Here is a 16038-nt window from a genome sequence, read left to right on the forward strand (position 1 = left end):
ACATATTAATTTCATATTCGTTTTGCAGCCCTTCTTCCGCCTGCTGCCTGCCAGGAGCGCCTGGATTCGTCCCTGGGTTCCTCCTTGGCCAGCAGATCCGTCCTCCGCCGAGACTCCCAAGCTGCCAAGATCGCCTTGCAGCCCGCGGCCATCGATACTGCATCAAAATGAGCAAGCGCAGCTCCGAGAACCAGCTCACACCGCACAACTACGAAGATGACACCGGCCCAGATGCCCCATCTGGCGAGGTAAATCCGATCCCTTGGGTCGCCTAGCGATCTCGGCGCCCACAGGCATCCGCCGGCGTCCACCGGATCGCTTGTTCGCCCGTCAGGATACCACAGCGGCCCTCCATGTTCTCGATCTGACGATTTGCTGATTATTTCCGCCAACTTTGGCGTCAACTATGCTGTGCACGACTCTGCCAGTTCAAGCAAGCTGATCAAAAGACGATCGAAGCACGCATGTACGTCTCTCATCGGGCCGCACCAGAATCCTCGATCGTCTCCAACCATCCATGCATGAGTCCGGTGGCCTGGACCGTTGCAATTGGAGGAGGCGAGAGGTTGGACTAACATCATACTACCACTCCTCCTGGCGGATCTGGCAATCCACCTTGATGCCCCCCGGGTGCATTATTGCGCTCTGCAACTGCACATTGTCATGCATATGCCTTGTTGCGGTGCATGATCAGCATGGCACAGCCCAAATCTAAGCTGAAGCGCCAAGGCTCGGGTGTAAGTTTCGATTGCATAGATCGGTCGATCGATTGGAGAGAATAGCCGAGATCCACCAAACTGCTCGGCTAGCGCATGCCCTCTGCCACGACCGACCAGACATACATGCCAACACTGACGGGTTCTCATGGCTTCCTCCAGTCAGCCGCTCCCAAAGCCTCTCTCTTCGGCTCTGTGTCGCTGAATGCCCCATCCACTACAGCATTCTCCCTGGCCTCTGGCGACAAGCCGGCGGCCGCGCCACCATCATCCAACCCGTCGACCGCCTCCTTCTCCTTTGGCTCCGCCCCAGCATTTACATTCGGCACAACCGAGCCCATCAAAAGCGAATCTCCAACTGTTCCCACCGGGTTTTCGTTTGGGATGACGACCGAGTCCAAGCCTGCCGCCGCGATGTTCCAGTTCGGTTCGACAACTGAGACCCAGCCCACTGCTCCGACGCTTTCATTCGGCGCGACAGCCGAGCCCAAGAAAGACAGCCTGTCGTCCACCGATACCACTGCCGCTGCTGCACCTTCGTCGTTCTCTTTCGGGGCTTCTTTGGATCCCAAGCCAGTGGCCCCCGTGTTCTCGTTCGGATCTAGCAACGCAACATCGGCTGCCAAGGAATCCGAACCCGAGGGCGATAAACCTAAACCTTTTTCGTTTGCGTTCGAGACTTCAAAGACCTTCACAGCTACAGTGCCGACATTCGGCTTCCAGACCGCATCCAAGTCTGACAGCGCACCATCCCCGGTGCAAACGACCTCGGCCCCCTCGTTCGACTTCGTCCCCGCCTCTGTGCCTCCCAGTTCGACAGCGAGTACTAGGCCGTTTTCGTTTGCTCCCAAGCCCGCCGAGGTGCCTGCGAGCAATGACAGTATTGGCGGAATCGGCGCCGCCACGCAAATTAATGGAACATCCGTCAATGGCTCCAGCAGCAGCGCCGACTCGACGGCGGTGACAGAATTGGCCAAGCAGCTGCGCGGTCTCAATGTGTCCTTTGTCGACTTCATCAAGGCCGAGGTGGAGAAGGATTGTTTTGTCGATCTGTCGGATGCCCTCGATAGTTACAAGCAGCACATGCAGACAATTACCAAGGCACATGCCAGCACCATCTCGGCTCTCAAGGACGATCCTGCTGGCTCCAAGCTTGTTCCCAAAGCGGCAGCTTCCGGCGGATCGGAGCAAAAGACCGGCTCCTTCAACTTTGGCTCTACGACCAGCACTGCTGCTGCCCCGTCCGCCACGACCTCGTTTTCATTCGCAACGACCACCGCTTCGACCCTGTTCTCCACGATCGCTGCTCCAGCCTCGTCAGAGCCACCAAAGCTCTCGACGACGTCCGCGGCAGTTCCCCCCACGACCTTTTTCTCCGGTTTTGGTTCCGGGCCAGCCTCGACCATCTCGTTTGGCGGCCCTGCTCCCACAGCCTTTGTGGCTGGTGGTGATGCTTCCAAGACTACGGCGGGTGACCAAGCTGGCGATGACGACGAGCCTGCACCAGACGCTCAGATCGACACCAGCACCCTGATGCAAGGCGAGGGCGAGGAACAGGACGAAGTCTTCCATGAGGTTCGGAGCAAGCTCTTCCGCTTCAGCAAAGATAAATCATGGGAGAACATCGGCATCGGCCCGCTCAAGATCAACAAGAACAAATCCTCGGGCAAAGCGAGACTGCTGCTCCGTGCGGATGGCAACGGACGCGTGCTGTTGAATGCCAGTATCTTTGCAGGCATGCAAGCCAAGGCCGAAGGCAAGGCCGTAACGTTCACTGTGGCTGCGGTGGGTGAGGACAAGAAGCCCGAGCTTGTGAAGTATAGTGCCCGGGTGAAGACTGAGGACATGGCCAAGGCACTTGTCGACGCGATCGCCTCCAGCCAATAATAGGGAGCAGCCTTGGAGCCTCCGCAGATAGCCAATAAACACCAAATTCGGCACCGACATGGCAGTGCGAGCGTGGGTTCGAATCAAAAGAATCGGAGTCTATTGTATTTCACTGTCAGGTCAGCAAAGTCGTGGATGGAAATGGGTGCAGTCCTCGATGGCGATTGGAAGCGTGAGTGCTGGGCTGGGCTGGGCTGGCTAGCTGGACGGCTGGCTGCAAACCAGTGCGTCGGTCGGGCTGCCGGTGTATTGGCTCATGAGTACGGTGTATAGACAACGCAACGAGCGGTAAACGAGCTCAGTCGTCGTCACCAAACACAATTTTGGTGCCTTTGGCGTTCATATCGACGTCCTTGACGAATGCACCGTAGTTGGGATCGGCCTTCTTCTTGACTGTGGTGTTATAGGCGCGCAGAGACCGGATAAAGCCGCGGCCAAGTTAGTGTCGGAGTGTGAGCAGATAGGGTGCGGTCACTGATACCAGCGCGCGGCCATTCGTGCCAGTATGCGGCCCTTCTCTATCGCTGCCGCTGTACCTGTGGTTCCAAACTTCATGAGCTCAGCCGGGACCTTCTGGTTGGCTTGTTTCAGCACGTTGATCAGAGCACCGCTGTGGGCCTTGTCCTGGACTGTAAAGAAGGTATGTGCAATGCCCTTCTTGCCGGCTCGTCCAGTGCGACCGATACGATGGCAGTACTCCTCGGTGGTCAGCGGGTAGGTATAGTTGATGACATACTCGACATCGTTAACGTCGATACCGCGGGCCTAGCATCAGGACACAGGCCCGAGAGCACAAAGAGGATTACAATGTCAGCCCAGGCCACAAAGCCGCCGGCGGCAGCGCACGCATGACTGCGGATCTGCTGCGGTACATACAGCGACGTCTGTGGCAACGAGAAGGGGCATGGAGCCATCCTTGAATTTGGTGATGGCGTCGGTGCGTTGCTGCTGGCTCAGATCGCCGTGGATGCTGGCGACCTTCCAGCCCTGGCGCTGCAGATACTGCTCCAGACGAGCGGCTTCTTTCTTGTACAGAGCAAAGACAAGCACACGGTTCTTTCTCGACTTGTGGTAGTCACGCAGCAGGTCCACGAGGCGGCGATCCTTGCCCTGTGGATCCAGAACCTCCACTCGCTGCTCAATGTTGACGTTCGCAGCGAGGTCGGTGGAGCCAACGGTGACGCGGATGGGCTCGTTGAGGTACTGCGAGGCGATCTTTTGGATGGCCGACGGCCAGGTAGCGCTGGATAGCAATCGGTAGATTGGGGCAGAAAGTGAGTACTGGGCCTCGTGAACCTTGTGCACAATCAGCGCAACTGTCGGGTCGCACTTGGCCACTCAGGCTGATGCAACGTAGGCCGAGCGACCCAAATATCCTCTGATCGGATCGACACACGACAGCGCTTGGTCTTCCCGTACAAGCCCTCCACAGGCACCCTGCCGTGGCACTTGCCCAGCTTCATAGAGCACCAGCACCGCACTCATGAGCATCAGCTCCGAGTTGCCCCGACACCCTCCACACGAGCTGTACCTGAACATCACCGTCTGACGCTCGGACTTGGGCTTGATTCTGGCCACAATTTTCTTGATGGCCTCTTCAAAGCCCAGATCCAACATTCGGTCGGCCTCGTCCAGGACAAGGAAACTGACGTCCGAAAGGTCGCAGCTGCCATCTTCGTCTTCAATCAGGTCGATGAGCCGTCCGGGGGTGGCAACGATGACACCCACGCCGTTGTTAAGGACCTTCTTTTGCTCCCACTTGTTGACACCTCCATAGACACAGGTGCTGCGGATGCCGATCGACCCGCCAAACTTTTCGTATGTTTCCTGAATCTGGATAGCCAGCTCACGGGTGGGCGAGAGAACAAGGACCTGGGGGAACTTGGTGCCGTGGAAGACCGATCCAGAGGAGACCTGGCGGTTGCGGATGTGAATCATGGAAGGCAGGGCAAAGGCGATGGTCTTTCCGGATCCCGTCGCCGCAATGCCCACAAGATCGCGGCCAGAGAGCACGCCGGGCCAGGCGATCGACTGGATGCACGTGGGCTTGGGGAAGGCCTCCAGCTCTGACGAAAGCTCTTTGGGGAAGCCGGCGTGAGCGAACTTGATGATCGGGCGGTAGATGCCCTCGCCCGTACCCATGAGAGTGACGCTGTTGTCGTCCAGGAACGATTGGATGCTGGCCTCGGACATGGCCTTGAGCTCCTCGTGCTCGACGTACTGCCAGGTGCCAGTCTTTTTCTGGGACTTTCCGCCCTTGGCAAAGTCAGCGTCCTTGGCACCGCTCGAGGCCTTCTCTGTCTTGGACTTTTTGGCCTTCTTCTCCTTTCCGTCTTTCTTGCTGGACTTCTCGACCGCCGGCGCATCAGGTTTCTTGCCCTTTGCGCCGTCCTCGTCATCATTCTCGCCCTCGTCCTCCTCTGGGTCGACTGACTTTCGCTTCTTGTCCTTCTTGGCCTTTTTTTCCTTGGGCGGTTCCTCGGACTCGCTGGCCTTGGCCTTCTTCTTGGTGGCCTTCTCGATGGCTCCGTCATCGGCGGGGACATTGTCCTCCGGGACCTTGGCCTTCTTGGGCTTGTCCTTCTTGCTGTTTTTGGACTTGACGAGCTCCGGCATCTGTGTGACTACTCTCTTGCTGGATCGGCGGCGATGGCGATGGTGGTGGTGGCTGTCTGGATGATGGGATCGTCGGGCAGCGTCGGGTTCTGCGCTGGCGATGGTGATGGCGACGACAACGGCGAGGCGGTGCAACAACGACCCCAAAAAGAAAAAACGCGCGCAGCAGCTGTGGCACCAGTCGGAGCTTGAATCAGGCTCTGCACAGAATGCGCAGCAGCGCGTCGCCTGGTCTGGCTCCTGTGCTTCGGCTGCCGAGGGATGCGGTTTGGGTCGGCCAGATTGGCCTCGGTGCGGGCGGCGACAGCGACAGCGATGAGTGCAGTAGCAAGGAGACGCTTAGGCTCTTGTAGATTCGAGCTCGTATCGCCGATGCATCCACTATCGGCTGCAGTGACATCTGTGATGCAGCTGATGCTGTGGCTCCACCCCAGGAGCTGCATCGATTGCAAATAGACAGCAGCCTCATCGAGCTGCACGGTCGCATCGCACCGCACCGCACCGCATCGCACCGCATCAGCCCAGCGAGGTGCAGTGTGCAGACAGTGGACGAGCGAGGCTGCACACGAGTGGGCCTCAGCTGTCGGTCCTGCTTTCGCCAATGCACGAGACGCCCGAAATAGCTCACTTTGTCGGCTGAAAATAGACTTGCGCCTGTCTGCGCCGTCGTCAGCACCCAGGCTCGCTATATATGCGCTTTCCGCCCCTCAGCTGTCCGGAGAATCGTCTCCACCAAGCCATCGGAGCATCCAGTGCATCCAGTGCATCATGTCGCTCCAGCGAAACGCCAGGCGCTGCGACTCCAAGCTCTCGCTCTCGGAATCAATTCTCGCTCCTCACGGCTATGCCTGTTTCAGCGACTCTGTAGATCGGGAGACACACCCGCTTTCCTCCCTCGGCACGCCAGTCTTTGTCCGGCAGTCTCATCTCCAGGAGCTATACTACTCGTACACCCTCGCCCAGCATACGGCCAAGGGCCCCACGAGGCTGGAGATCTTTCTGACGGCCTACCAAAGTGAGGTCAATCGCATCGCCCGATGCATGCTGTCACAGCACGAGTTCATCGCCGAGCACATCAGCTCTATTGTGAAATCCATTCCGGAGATGGTAAAGCTGCTTGCATCGTCCACTCCCCTCCCCATCGCCGAGAGCGTGGGTGCTGCTTGCATCATCCATTGGTTCTGGTCGCATTCTTATGCTCGGCTTTTGGCTGCTTATCCAGGTCCAGCTTCCACGAACCTCCAACGTGCTCGCTCGTGGCCAGGTCTATCGGATGAGAGCCTTCTTGAGCGAGTATAGGAGCCAACGGGCAATGTCTGCAATCTCTCGTCGGCCGCCTTCCGAAGATGTCTTTGTCGTCTACCTCCAGTCGCTGGACGCCGTGCTGAAGCCGCTGAGCCGATTCCCGCGGCTGGTCACGGCAGGAACCGAGATTATGGCGGTGCGTTACGCTCGCTCTATCCCGCGCTTGTACATTCTGGTTGTCTGCGCTCATGGGCTAACTCGATTGGCCTGGTTGATTCGATTGACTCGACTGACTCGACTGACTCGACTGACTTGCATCTCTTCCGACACAGCTCGATGCCCAGATATTCTACTTTCGTCGCAATTTCGAGGCTGCGCTTACCGAGCTCGGATCAATCCACGCAGGCAATATGGTGCATGAACTACAGCCGATACTCCACGCCATCGAGGCCGAGCAGGCTCAGCTGCAGACGTATCACAAATCATTGGCAGAGGCATTTGAAAGCATCTTCACCGCCAACATGGAAGCGGAGAACTACTCGTGCCCGATCTGCCTGAGCATTCTGTACCGGCCCACAGAGACACCGTGCGGGCACCACTTTTGCGAGGCGTGTCTCTCCAAGCACCAGCTCGCCGCCATCGCCGTGGCATGGGAATACGACCATCAGTATCTCGATCCGGGCTACCCCTGCCCTGTGTGTCGCTCCAAGTTCGACGACTGCTCCAGGGTGGACCCTGACTTTGACGCCTTTGTCCGAGCCAACTTCCCGTCCGAATACCGGGAGAAGAAATGGGAGACCTGGCGGAGCGAGCAAACCCTTCGAATCCGCGAGACCTTCGGGGTGTATCGGCGCAAGCTCGTCTGGCGCTACATGTTGTGGCGAAACAAGCGGCTGTAGATAGAGGATTCATAAATGGACCGGAGAAACCTCCTGGGTCTGAGTCCGCCGCTGGATGTTATAGAATATACTAAACGGATCACAACACTGTACTCGTTGTTTTCGCTTGCCATTGTTCGAACCAACCAGAGGATATGAATTGAGCCCAAGGAAACGTGCACTTGGAAAGTGCTTTCGGCAGGCCCGTTGCCAGGCAATTGCCACCATCGCCGTCCGTCCCATCAAAAAAGCAGAGAGCCTCTGTATTTTGGAAACAGACGCGAGGCGGTCTCTGATGTACATATCCAAGCAGCGTCCGCCCGACACCTCGGTATCGCCCTTCAGAGTCGACATTCATCCGGCAGCAAATGATTGAGGGAATAGAGCGGTGCTTTTGGCAGCCAAGCCTCTACAAGTTGCTGTGGAACGGGTGAGTCGAACTGAAAGAATCGCTGCTCGACTCGTTCTTGGTTCCGGCGAAGCAGGGGAATACTCGCGGCACTTCAAGCTGCGGGTGCATTATCCCGGCTCGCGGCAGCGCCCGCATAGGTGCATATCGCTCGCTCACTCGTTTAGCAGCTGCTGCAGATACCGCCCTTGATCGTAGCAGACAGACACCACGTCCGAGCACTCGTCGGGGCCCTTCGATATGGACGCCTCGTATGGAACTGGGCAATCTTCCAAGAACCCCGCGGCATATTCCATCGTTGGCGACTTGAAGCGGATCGAGATTTCAGGCAACACCGGGCACAGCTCTGCCAGCTTCTGCAGAAACTCAAACGTCACGAGGCTGGCCTTGGTGAAGGTGGCGAATCCGCGGAGGATGTGTCGGCGCTTCTCGAAAAAAGCCAGGAGCGGAGCATCCGATGGGAACTGTCGTGGCCGATACCGGATTGCATTCAGAAGCAGGGTATGGCATCGAGGCAGGAACTCATCGACGGCTTCCAGAACGAGCTTGGGCGTGACTGTGGCCGACTCGACGGCAACAACCTCAAGCTGTGGGCAGGATTCAAACAGCGCACGCACGCAGGCGTCGGTGAAGACCGAGCTGTCGCCAAGCGACAGACACCGCAGCGACGGACAGAGGGCCGGAATGAGCCGCAGAGTCAGGTCTGTGTGGCCGAGTCCGAGCTTGAGCTCGTGCAGATCGGGCGAGCGCCTGAGGATCGCAGAAAGGACGCCGTCGGGGACTCGTCTCCAGCTCAGATCCAGGTCCTTGAGCGAGTTGACGGTCTGCGCTATGGACATGAAGAACTGGCAGTTCTCCTCGAACGATAAGTGGAGCTGCAGCGTCTTGAGTCTCGACAGGCCTCGCGTGACATACGAGCCAACCCGGGTGATTTGCACATTGTGCAGGACCAGGGCCTCGAGCTTTGGGCAAGAGGCAAAGAAGCACTCGAGGATCTCGCCAATGTCCAGGTAGAGCGACCCGTCGAATCCAAACTCGAACCCAAAGAGCACCAGGCTCCGCAAGTTGCGACAGGCCGGGGCCAGCAGACAGAGCAGCGCAGGGTCGGCTGGGCAGAAACGCTCGTGGCAGACGAGTTTGATGCGGAGATGCTGGATGAACTTGGCGTATGGGTTGGAGCGGGCGGCCAGGCGAGCAAACTGCATCAGCGAGCTCGTTTTCGATATCCGGGGGTGGGCCCACAGCACCGACATGGCGCCGATGCTCCAGCTTTTGCAGACCAGACACGCCGACACCAGGGTTTCTTGATGCCCAAGATGCCTCAGGATGATGGTCACGACTTCGGGCGGCAGCGACCTCATGGATCCGGGGAAGATCGACGGACGGCTGGGCCGAGATGCCAACGATACATCGCCGCCGGCAAGCGTAGGTATCGAGTCCGACAGGGTTTTGGATGGATCGTCCATTTCACCAGGGGTATTCTCCGGATCGGATCGGATGAGGACGAGAGACGGGTGGCCCAGCATCAGGACCTGGATGAATGCACCCGCTTGGACGAGCCGCAGCAAAAACTCCCACGGGTGGTTTGCGCACAGCGAGGCACCAGGCCAAGGGCAAGGATTGCTGCCCGCCGCTGTTGGCTGGAGAAGGGCGGCCTGGAATGCAGGCTCGGATGGCATCGCCGACGAAGAGCACTTTCGCACGGCCTCGGTCCCGGCAGACATCCCCAGCCCGCCATCGAGGCCGAGCTTGACCAGGCAGTCCTCTCGGGGCGGCGGCCGTGTGATCGAAACTAGGTCTGCCTGCCGCTCATAGTCCCAGCCGTCGCTGTCCTCTATCCCACCATCCCATCATTCCACCATCCCATCATTCCACCATGTCGTCGATCAAGCTCACTATCTTTGTCGTCGGTCCGCCGCGATCAGGCAAGACGGCCCTCTGCAACTACTTGGCCGAGCTCTCCGAGTCGCTGAACAGCTCGCAGTATCACCCAACCGAGGGCGTCAGGTACGACTGTTGGTCCCAGCCGTGGAGCAAGCATCGGCTTCGTATACGAGAGACACGGGCCAGCTGAATGCCGTTGCGTCGATCCGCAGGATTCTAGAGTTTGAGCGCAAGATCGTGCTCGATTCCAAAAAGACCAACAGCAAGAGCAAGGAAACAATTGTGTCGGGTGAGCAACGGGTTTCTGGGCTGAGATATGTCTGTGTGCAGCAATTTGAGGCCATGCTGCGTTGAGAGTCGGCCATGGCGAGCCGGCGGAACTGACCAGGACGCTTACTCGCCTCTTGCACCCCCCCCCTCAAATCTCATGCGACCCGGCCCATCCCTCCAGTTGAGCTCTGGGACTGCAGCGGCGATCCAAAGTAAGATCAGTGCACCGTCTTCGTACGCACTCGCTCTCTTGTCTCGGCCAGCTCTCCAGAAACATGGTCCCACGCGTTCACAGCGCTGCTTTCCAGCGCACAATGCAACCAAGATCCAAGCTTGGTGTCGAAGTCGCTTGGGAGCAGTCGCTGGGCGTGATATGAATCGGAGTCAAACCAAAGCGTTCCATCGAGGCGAGCTGAAATACCGCCTTATCGATATCTGCTCAGATTCTATCCGTGCTGGCCAGCGGTGGCCAACACAGCCCACGGCGCCGTGATTCTGTTCTCGCCGGACTCGAAGCAAGAAAAGGAGGTTGAAACATGGTCAGTAGTATGGCTGTCGATCCCAACGTCTTGCATACGCAGGCAGAGCAATGTGGGTTTGGTTTGTCGAGACGACAACGTCTACAGCGCCGCTCATGGATATACCAGAGGAATGACCGCTCGCTGTCCGGCCCTGGGGAGACAGGTACAATTTCTTTTCGTTCATGAAGGACTCCCAGATTGCCGTATTTGCCCACAAGATGATGAGTCCGTCCCAGAAAGGTGCCAAGATGAAGCTAGGTGAGCGCCTCGTCGCATTCTCAGATCCTTGTTCTGCCGCTAGCGACGGGTGTCTGACCACCGGCGAATGCTATTGACACCTACTTGCTGTCCGCAGCCGGCAAGCTTTCCAAGCTGAATGTCACCTCGACCACTCTCGACGAGCAGACCAAAGCCGAATTTGACACCGTCATTTGTAATGCCTATCAAGCCTATACCGAGAATCGCGAGCGCGAAGAGCAGAGTATCGCAGCATTCACAAAATGAGACGAGGCACCTGAGCTTGAGACCAATGTTTACCTCTCTTGAGTCCTGAATATACACGACATCAGCGGTCGCCCATGATACACGCCAGAGAATGGACGACAGCAACACCACGCGCCTCGAGTGAACATTGGAGGACTCCATGAGACTGGCATCCAAGAAAACGATCCAACCAACTCGGTCGCTCTCGATCGAGTGTACGATATGGTCCAGCTACAGTGGGACTTTGTTCAGAAGAGATGATGTGTTTCATTGGGTTGCAGCACACTGTAAGTTTGCGCCGAACGAAACATGACTCTCCGAACAAGCTGTATGCACAAACGACCTGACTCTTGTAGTATTTTCCTGCGGGATCACAGCGCGCATTCCACTCGTATTGCACGCATTCCACTCGTATAGCACGCATTGCGCTCGCCTCCGCCAGTATTCGTTTATTGTCATGGCTTTTTATCAGCATAATTCGTCACTATAAGCTGCTGCCCCCATCCGAGTGTATGGTGCAGGTCTGGTACCTTCCCTCAGAGCTTGGACTTGACGATAGGCTTGGCGGCGGCAGGTGTGTTCTTGGATTCGTCGATGTACCAGACCATCTCGTATTCCTGTCGGAGCATGGTTGAATCCGTTGGATCAGAGTACGTTCACAAGCTCCTTCATCCAGGACTGAGCTGCGACCGTGCGTAGACAAACCTAACCTTGTGAACAAAACCGCACTTCTCGTAGAAGGGTATGTTCTTGTCACTGCAGTCCACTATCAACCAGATTCAGCAAATGCAGGTGAGAAGCACGCTTGCACGATCCTCATTCGCGTGCTTTCGGTGATCATTCTTGATCGGTCTACTTACAGATGACTGTAAAGAGACTGAACGTGAGTGTGCTGATAATGCCCAACGCTCATCCCCAAGCAGCAGCAGCAGCAGCAGCAGAAGATCAATAGCGCCAAGCACCACCATCCGGACGAATGCCGAGACATGCTTTGCTTTCCCCGGTCCATCGGCTGCATCGGGTTTACCTTTATAGCACCCACGGCCCTTGCCAATGTCCTTGAGCGTCTCGATGATACTGGAGCGCAGACTCGCTTAGCTTCGCTTGTTTGGGCGGGACGTCTGGGGATCCTCCACAACAGCCTTATGTTGCGCGACTTACCGCTTTCCCAAGTTCAGTCCTCGGTATGTCTGGAGGGTGACAATGTCTGGAAGGCGTGGGGCTGTTTGAGCAAGAGATACTGGCCGGGCCGTCCAGCCCGTTGTTGTCCTGACATCCGGCCCGAGCGCGTGCTTGCCAACCGACCCCATTCCCATGCGCCAATTACCTTCAATATGGCCGACCTGAGCAACGCCGGATGGGGAGTTTGTGGTTTCGGGATGAGCCAAGGCGGTTCCGGCAGATTGGCGGTGCCGGCGGACGCCCTCACATGTGCATCGCCTCCACCCTCTCCGCACCGGCTGCGGCCGGGATGAGCATTCTCTCTCGCCCTCGTCGTCGACTCACCAGACCGGTATTGTGGACAAACTTGCGCTCGACAAACACGGTGCCGGCGGCAATGATCAGACTCTTCTTGACGTCTTCGATGACTATGGTGAAATATCTGCGAGGAAGTGGATACGGGTTCTTTAGTATATCGAGGATGAGCCGCCAATGGGTGTAGCAGCGTGGCATTGGCAGCATGGGCGAAACACAGCACGGACTCGACTCGTCGCCGGTCATATCAATGCTGGCACATCTTTGAGTGCATCCAGAACTACGAATGACGACGGGCTGGGCCGATTTTCCATACTCGTGGTTGTGGGCCTTGAGATACGAGAATCGATCTGGGTGTGTGGTCCAAGGCGATTTGGATGGGTCAATCGGCAGCGACGACTCGCCAGGCGCATCCGAAACGAGCTGCGTCAAAGGCCAACGGGAATGCATAGGGGCATATGCATGCCACGGACATCAACCCACCGACAAACTGTTCCTTGGTGAGATCGCCGACAGTGGTTAGCTGCGAGAGAGCCTGGAGGAAACCTGCGAGGAGCAAGAGTACTTGCTCAGATGAGAGACGGTGTGCATGGGGTTGCCCGGTGCACCTCTGTGTCAAGCAGCGAGTGGCTGCCACCAGAGATCCGATGCAATAAGGTGCTAGAGAGCACCGACTGCTGCACACATCATCTTATCGACTCCGAGCGGCATCATTCGACCTGGCAGAGCGGTGGATCTCGCACCTTTGTCGTAGTCCTTGATGGAGAGCGGGCGAACCGCGAATCCATCGGGCAGTGCCTGCTGCTGGCTTGCCGGGATCAGGCGCGGGCAGAAGAGCAGGTCTGAGTTGACGGGGTGGTTGGCAGAGGTGGCCATATTTCCAGCAGCGCAGAAGGGAACGTGTTCGGGAGAGAACAGAGAAGGGCATTCGGTGGGCTCGGGAAGGGGGATTTTGAGCCGAGGACGTCGTCACCCAGGCTCCGACTCCGACGCCGATCGGCCGTGGCCAATCGGGCCGCACACCACACACTTCCCGCGCACTTCCCACAGCCACCATCCAGGGCGATCCGGAGCCATCCAACTCGAACCGCTCCAAGTGTATCCATGCGCTCGGAGGCTCATGCGCTTCGCTGCGAATGTTCGCTGCCGGCCGGCTGTCCTGCTGGAGCATGCAAGCACACACTGCCAATCCAACGGGGGCGGGCGAGTGGCTGACAAGGCGTTCGTTTATTGATCGGGGTGAGCCGCAGATCTGCTCATCGCTTGCATCGGAGCTGCCATCTCATATCGCGACCCGGTCGTATTGTACACCATCCACAGACTGTCCGTTCATGGCTCGGCGGACGTTATTTTCGAAAACAGTACGGTTGGCGCGCAGGACCTCGGCAGCCTCTGTCATTGTCGCCGATAGGATGCGTTCGAGGGCATTAGTCATACTGACCAAGGACGAGGACCTGTTGCTTACGGCCCCGCCCAGCGGCAGGCTGCTGCTGCTTCGTCAGAGGTACAGCAGGATCGTGCATGGCATAATCGCCGCTTACCCTTGTTCAACGGATCGTCGGCATTCGGCTCCAGGAACAGATACTGGAGCCCTACCAGCACTGCGTTGATGTTGAGCACGGGCTTCCAGTCCTCACGGAGAATGTTTAGGCAGACGTTTCCGTCGAGATCGATGTTGGGGTGGTAGATCTGAGTCGAGGTGGGGCGGCAAAGATGAGCACTCCCGATGTCGGTGACAAATGTGGCAGTCGGCGCTGGTCGACGAAACCAGCCAGCCCCGTGCAGCCGAGGTGCACGGCAGAGCGCTACCATCAGAACGGACAACGCACCTTGGACAAGCAGAGAACTTTTGGCGGTTCATGGGGATAGTTTGTGTTGATCTTGAACGAGAACCTGAAGATGCCCCCCCGGTAGAATCCTGGGCAGCGATCAGGCAGGGTGTTATCAGGAGGAGGCAGGTGGCATTCGTCGTTCGGCCTAACGGTCCAGGTCCTGCGGCCGCCACCGTTGTAGCGGGCTGCTGTCGATCGGGATCACAGGAGCTTGTCCAGCAGCAGCTCTGCCTCCGTGGCATTTCCGCCTTACCTTCGTCAGGAGCGATTGTCAACTCGCTATTGAAGAGGTCGTTCGGATCCGGGAATACCAGTTTCATGGTTCTCGGGATCTGCTCGATATCACCCAAATCTACCGGGGAGAGAATATGTGCAAGGGAATGACTTAGCACCCTGAACCCCACCACCGTCGCCGTTGTCGTCGCTGCCGCCTTGGCACGAACTGGCCCATAACCGATCGCTGTGTTCCTCCGAACTGGCCAAACATATGCCGCCCTCAAGCCTTAGAGAACGACAGATCGGTACCAACCTTTCTGGATTCGGAGCTGGGCAGCCGGAATCTTGGACTTTGTCGCGGCTGGAGAAGCACCCTCCTTGGCCTGAGGTCGAGGGGGTGGCCAAACGAGTGAGCGTCGCTGGGTTGGAAAATACGACGCCACTCCGAGCAGGAGCAGCGATCGACGGGAGGAGATGCGCATGGCAGCAGCAGATGTGCACGGGCGCTACCTTTCTGAGACTCAAAATACCCTTCATGGCTGGTATGTCGGTTGTGGGATGCGGGGAGCCTGCGATGAAGTCTGGACGGTGCTGGGCCGCTCTCGGCACGCTTGGATGGCGGAAGGCACGGCCGTCTGGGGCTTCGGACACGTGGACAGCCTCGCTCACGGGACCGCCGTGCCTTTTTTTGGAACCGCGTGCGACACGAGTGTGCGACAAGGGTGTCAAAAGCGAGACCGGTGCCGTTGCGCTGTCGTGCTGTTGGCATCAGCAGAAGCTGCAGCGACCACACTCGACCAGGGCGGTCTTCGCCAACGCTCAGCAGAGGCAGCGGACGAGCTGTATTCAGGACCAAAGCTACGGGCAGGCGAGTGTGAATGTCCCCCGGCGTGGGTCGCGCCATCCCACGGCGCAACAGATCAACGGCCTTTGGGCAGCGGGCCGTGTGCCTCGAGCCACTGCAGCGCCTGATCCGGGTTGTCCTTGCCCTCCATCAGGCCCTTGACGCACCAGGCTGCAGTGTATCCAAGAGGCTCCAGCTGGGTGGCGAGCATGCGTCGTTGATGGACGGCAGCGTCGCTCACGCAGAGATAGTAGACTGGATTCTGTGCACTGAAGAGAAACGACTTTTTGGCCAGTTCGATTGCAAGGAGAGCCGCTTCGTTGGCGTCGGTAACGGCCGCGCTCTCTGGACTTGGGTTGGTTTTGCAGTACTGCGCATGCAGAGAAGCCGGCCGGAGCGAATATCAGCGATTGGGCAGTACGGCTCGCCACCAAAAGCGCATCTATCATAACCGCTCGTCAAGCGCTCACCTCCAATGCAATGCGATACGATGCAATGCGATGTGGTTTACCTTGTTTTGGCAGAAGGCGTTGCCGCATCCGCTCGTAAGCTGCCCGTGGTATGTCTGCACAATCTTTTGAGTGAGCTTTTGGTTTCCCGGATCGTTTCGTGGGCTCCAGAAGGGCTTGAAGCAGGCCGTGCACAGCTTCATCTGGTTCGGAAACTGGTCGTTCAGGGGATTGGCGCAGTTCTGGTTGCTGCACAGCTGAAAGATTTTCTGGTAGTTGCGCTCGTTCTGGTGCATGGCGTGGTGGGTCTGG

At 57.9% G+C, this 16038-nt stretch overlaps 7 protein-coding genes across 7 annotated transcripts; 3 read left to right on the plus strand and 4 right to left on the minus strand.

Annotated features, from left to right (window-relative positions):
* The first annotated feature begins 443 nt into the window (after positions 1 to 443).
* On the plus strand, positions 444 to 2660 carry BJ171DRAFT_499043 (uncharacterized protein). Its single transcript, XM_053110430.1, has 2 exons — positions 444 to 737; positions 879 to 2660. The coding sequence occupies exons 1-2, from the start codon at positions 687 to 689 to the stop codon at positions 2601 to 2603; spliced, it is 1776 nt and encodes a 591-aa protein (XP_052968263.1). The 5' UTR covers positions 444 to 686; the 3' UTR covers positions 2604 to 2660.
* Positions 2661 to 2686: 26 nt separating this feature from the next.
* On the minus strand, positions 2687 to 5126 carry BJ171DRAFT_440837 (P-loop containing nucleoside triphosphate hydrolase protein). Its single transcript, XM_053108061.1, has 5 exons — positions 5038 to 5126; positions 4135 to 4944; positions 3480 to 3846; positions 3140 to 3368; positions 2687 to 2996 (listed from the first exon to the last, which is right to left on the minus strand). Exons 2-5 carry the CDS (start codon positions 4794 to 4796, stop codon positions 2902 to 2904), a joined length of 1353 nt encoding a protein of 450 aa, XP_052968264.1. The 5' UTR covers positions 4797 to 4944; positions 5038 to 5126; the 3' UTR covers positions 2687 to 2901.
* A 753-nt stretch (positions 5127 to 5879) lies between these two features.
* Positions 5880 to 7441, plus strand: BJ171DRAFT_597855 (uncharacterized protein). Its single transcript, XM_053114785.1, has 3 exons — positions 5880 to 6326; positions 6442 to 6660; positions 6797 to 7441. The coding sequence occupies exons 1-3, from the start codon at positions 5988 to 5990 to the stop codon at positions 7361 to 7363; spliced, it is 1125 nt and encodes a 374-aa protein (XP_052968265.1). The 5' UTR covers positions 5880 to 5987; the 3' UTR covers positions 7364 to 7441.
* Positions 7442 to 7906: 465 nt separating this feature from the next.
* On the minus strand, positions 7907 to 9277 carry BJ171DRAFT_580264 (uncharacterized protein; the record flags this gene model as incomplete). Its single annotated transcript, XM_053114032.1, has 1 exon — positions 7907 to 9277. One exon carries the CDS (start codon positions 9275 to 9277, stop codon positions 7907 to 7909), a length of 1371 nt encoding a protein of 456 aa, XP_052968266.1.
* A 350-nt stretch (positions 9278 to 9627) lies between these two features.
* On the plus strand, positions 9628 to 11531 carry BJ171DRAFT_612770 (uncharacterized protein; the record flags this gene model as incomplete). Its single annotated transcript, XM_053115297.1, has 7 exons — positions 9628 to 9758; positions 9848 to 9924; positions 10087 to 10117; positions 10349 to 10444; positions 10590 to 10684; positions 10782 to 10907; positions 11019 to 11531. The coding sequence occupies 7 exons, from the start codon at positions 9628 to 9630 to the stop codon at positions 11168 to 11170; spliced, it is 708 nt and encodes a 235-aa protein (XP_052968267.1). The 3' UTR covers positions 11171 to 11531.
* Positions 11149 to 13387, minus strand: BJ171DRAFT_499049 (acyl-CoA N-acyltransferase). Its single transcript, XM_053110431.1, has 10 exons — positions 13129 to 13387; positions 12869 to 12931; positions 12702 to 12735; positions 12416 to 12512; positions 12237 to 12252; positions 12071 to 12116; positions 11937 to 11986; positions 11770 to 11775; positions 11620 to 11675; positions 11149 to 11526 (listed from the first exon to the last, which is right to left on the minus strand). Exons 1-10 carry the CDS (start codon positions 13259 to 13261, stop codon positions 11446 to 11448), a joined length of 582 nt encoding a protein of 193 aa, XP_052968268.1. The 5' UTR covers positions 13262 to 13387; the 3' UTR covers positions 11149 to 11445.
* A 206-nt stretch (positions 13388 to 13593) lies between these two features.
* Positions 13594 to 15015, minus strand: BJ171DRAFT_597858 (ubiquitin-conjugating enzyme/RWD-like protein). Its single transcript, XM_053114786.1, has 6 exons — positions 14944 to 15015; positions 14747 to 14816; positions 14471 to 14569; positions 14215 to 14303; positions 13927 to 14074; positions 13594 to 13777 (listed from the first exon to the last, which is right to left on the minus strand). Exons 1-6 carry the CDS (start codon positions 14968 to 14970, stop codon positions 13668 to 13670), a joined length of 543 nt encoding a protein of 180 aa, XP_052968269.1. The 5' UTR covers positions 14971 to 15015; the 3' UTR covers positions 13594 to 13667.
* Between the last annotated feature and the right edge of the window lie 1023 nt (positions 15016 to 16038).

Source organism: Polychytrium aggregatum (genome assembly GCF_025602895.1).
Source record: "Polychytrium aggregatum strain JEL109 chromosome Unknown BJ171scaffold_12, whole genome shotgun sequence".
Lineage (NCBI taxonomy): Eukaryota > Fungi > Chytridiomycota > Chytridiomycetes > Polychytriales > Polychytrium > Polychytrium aggregatum.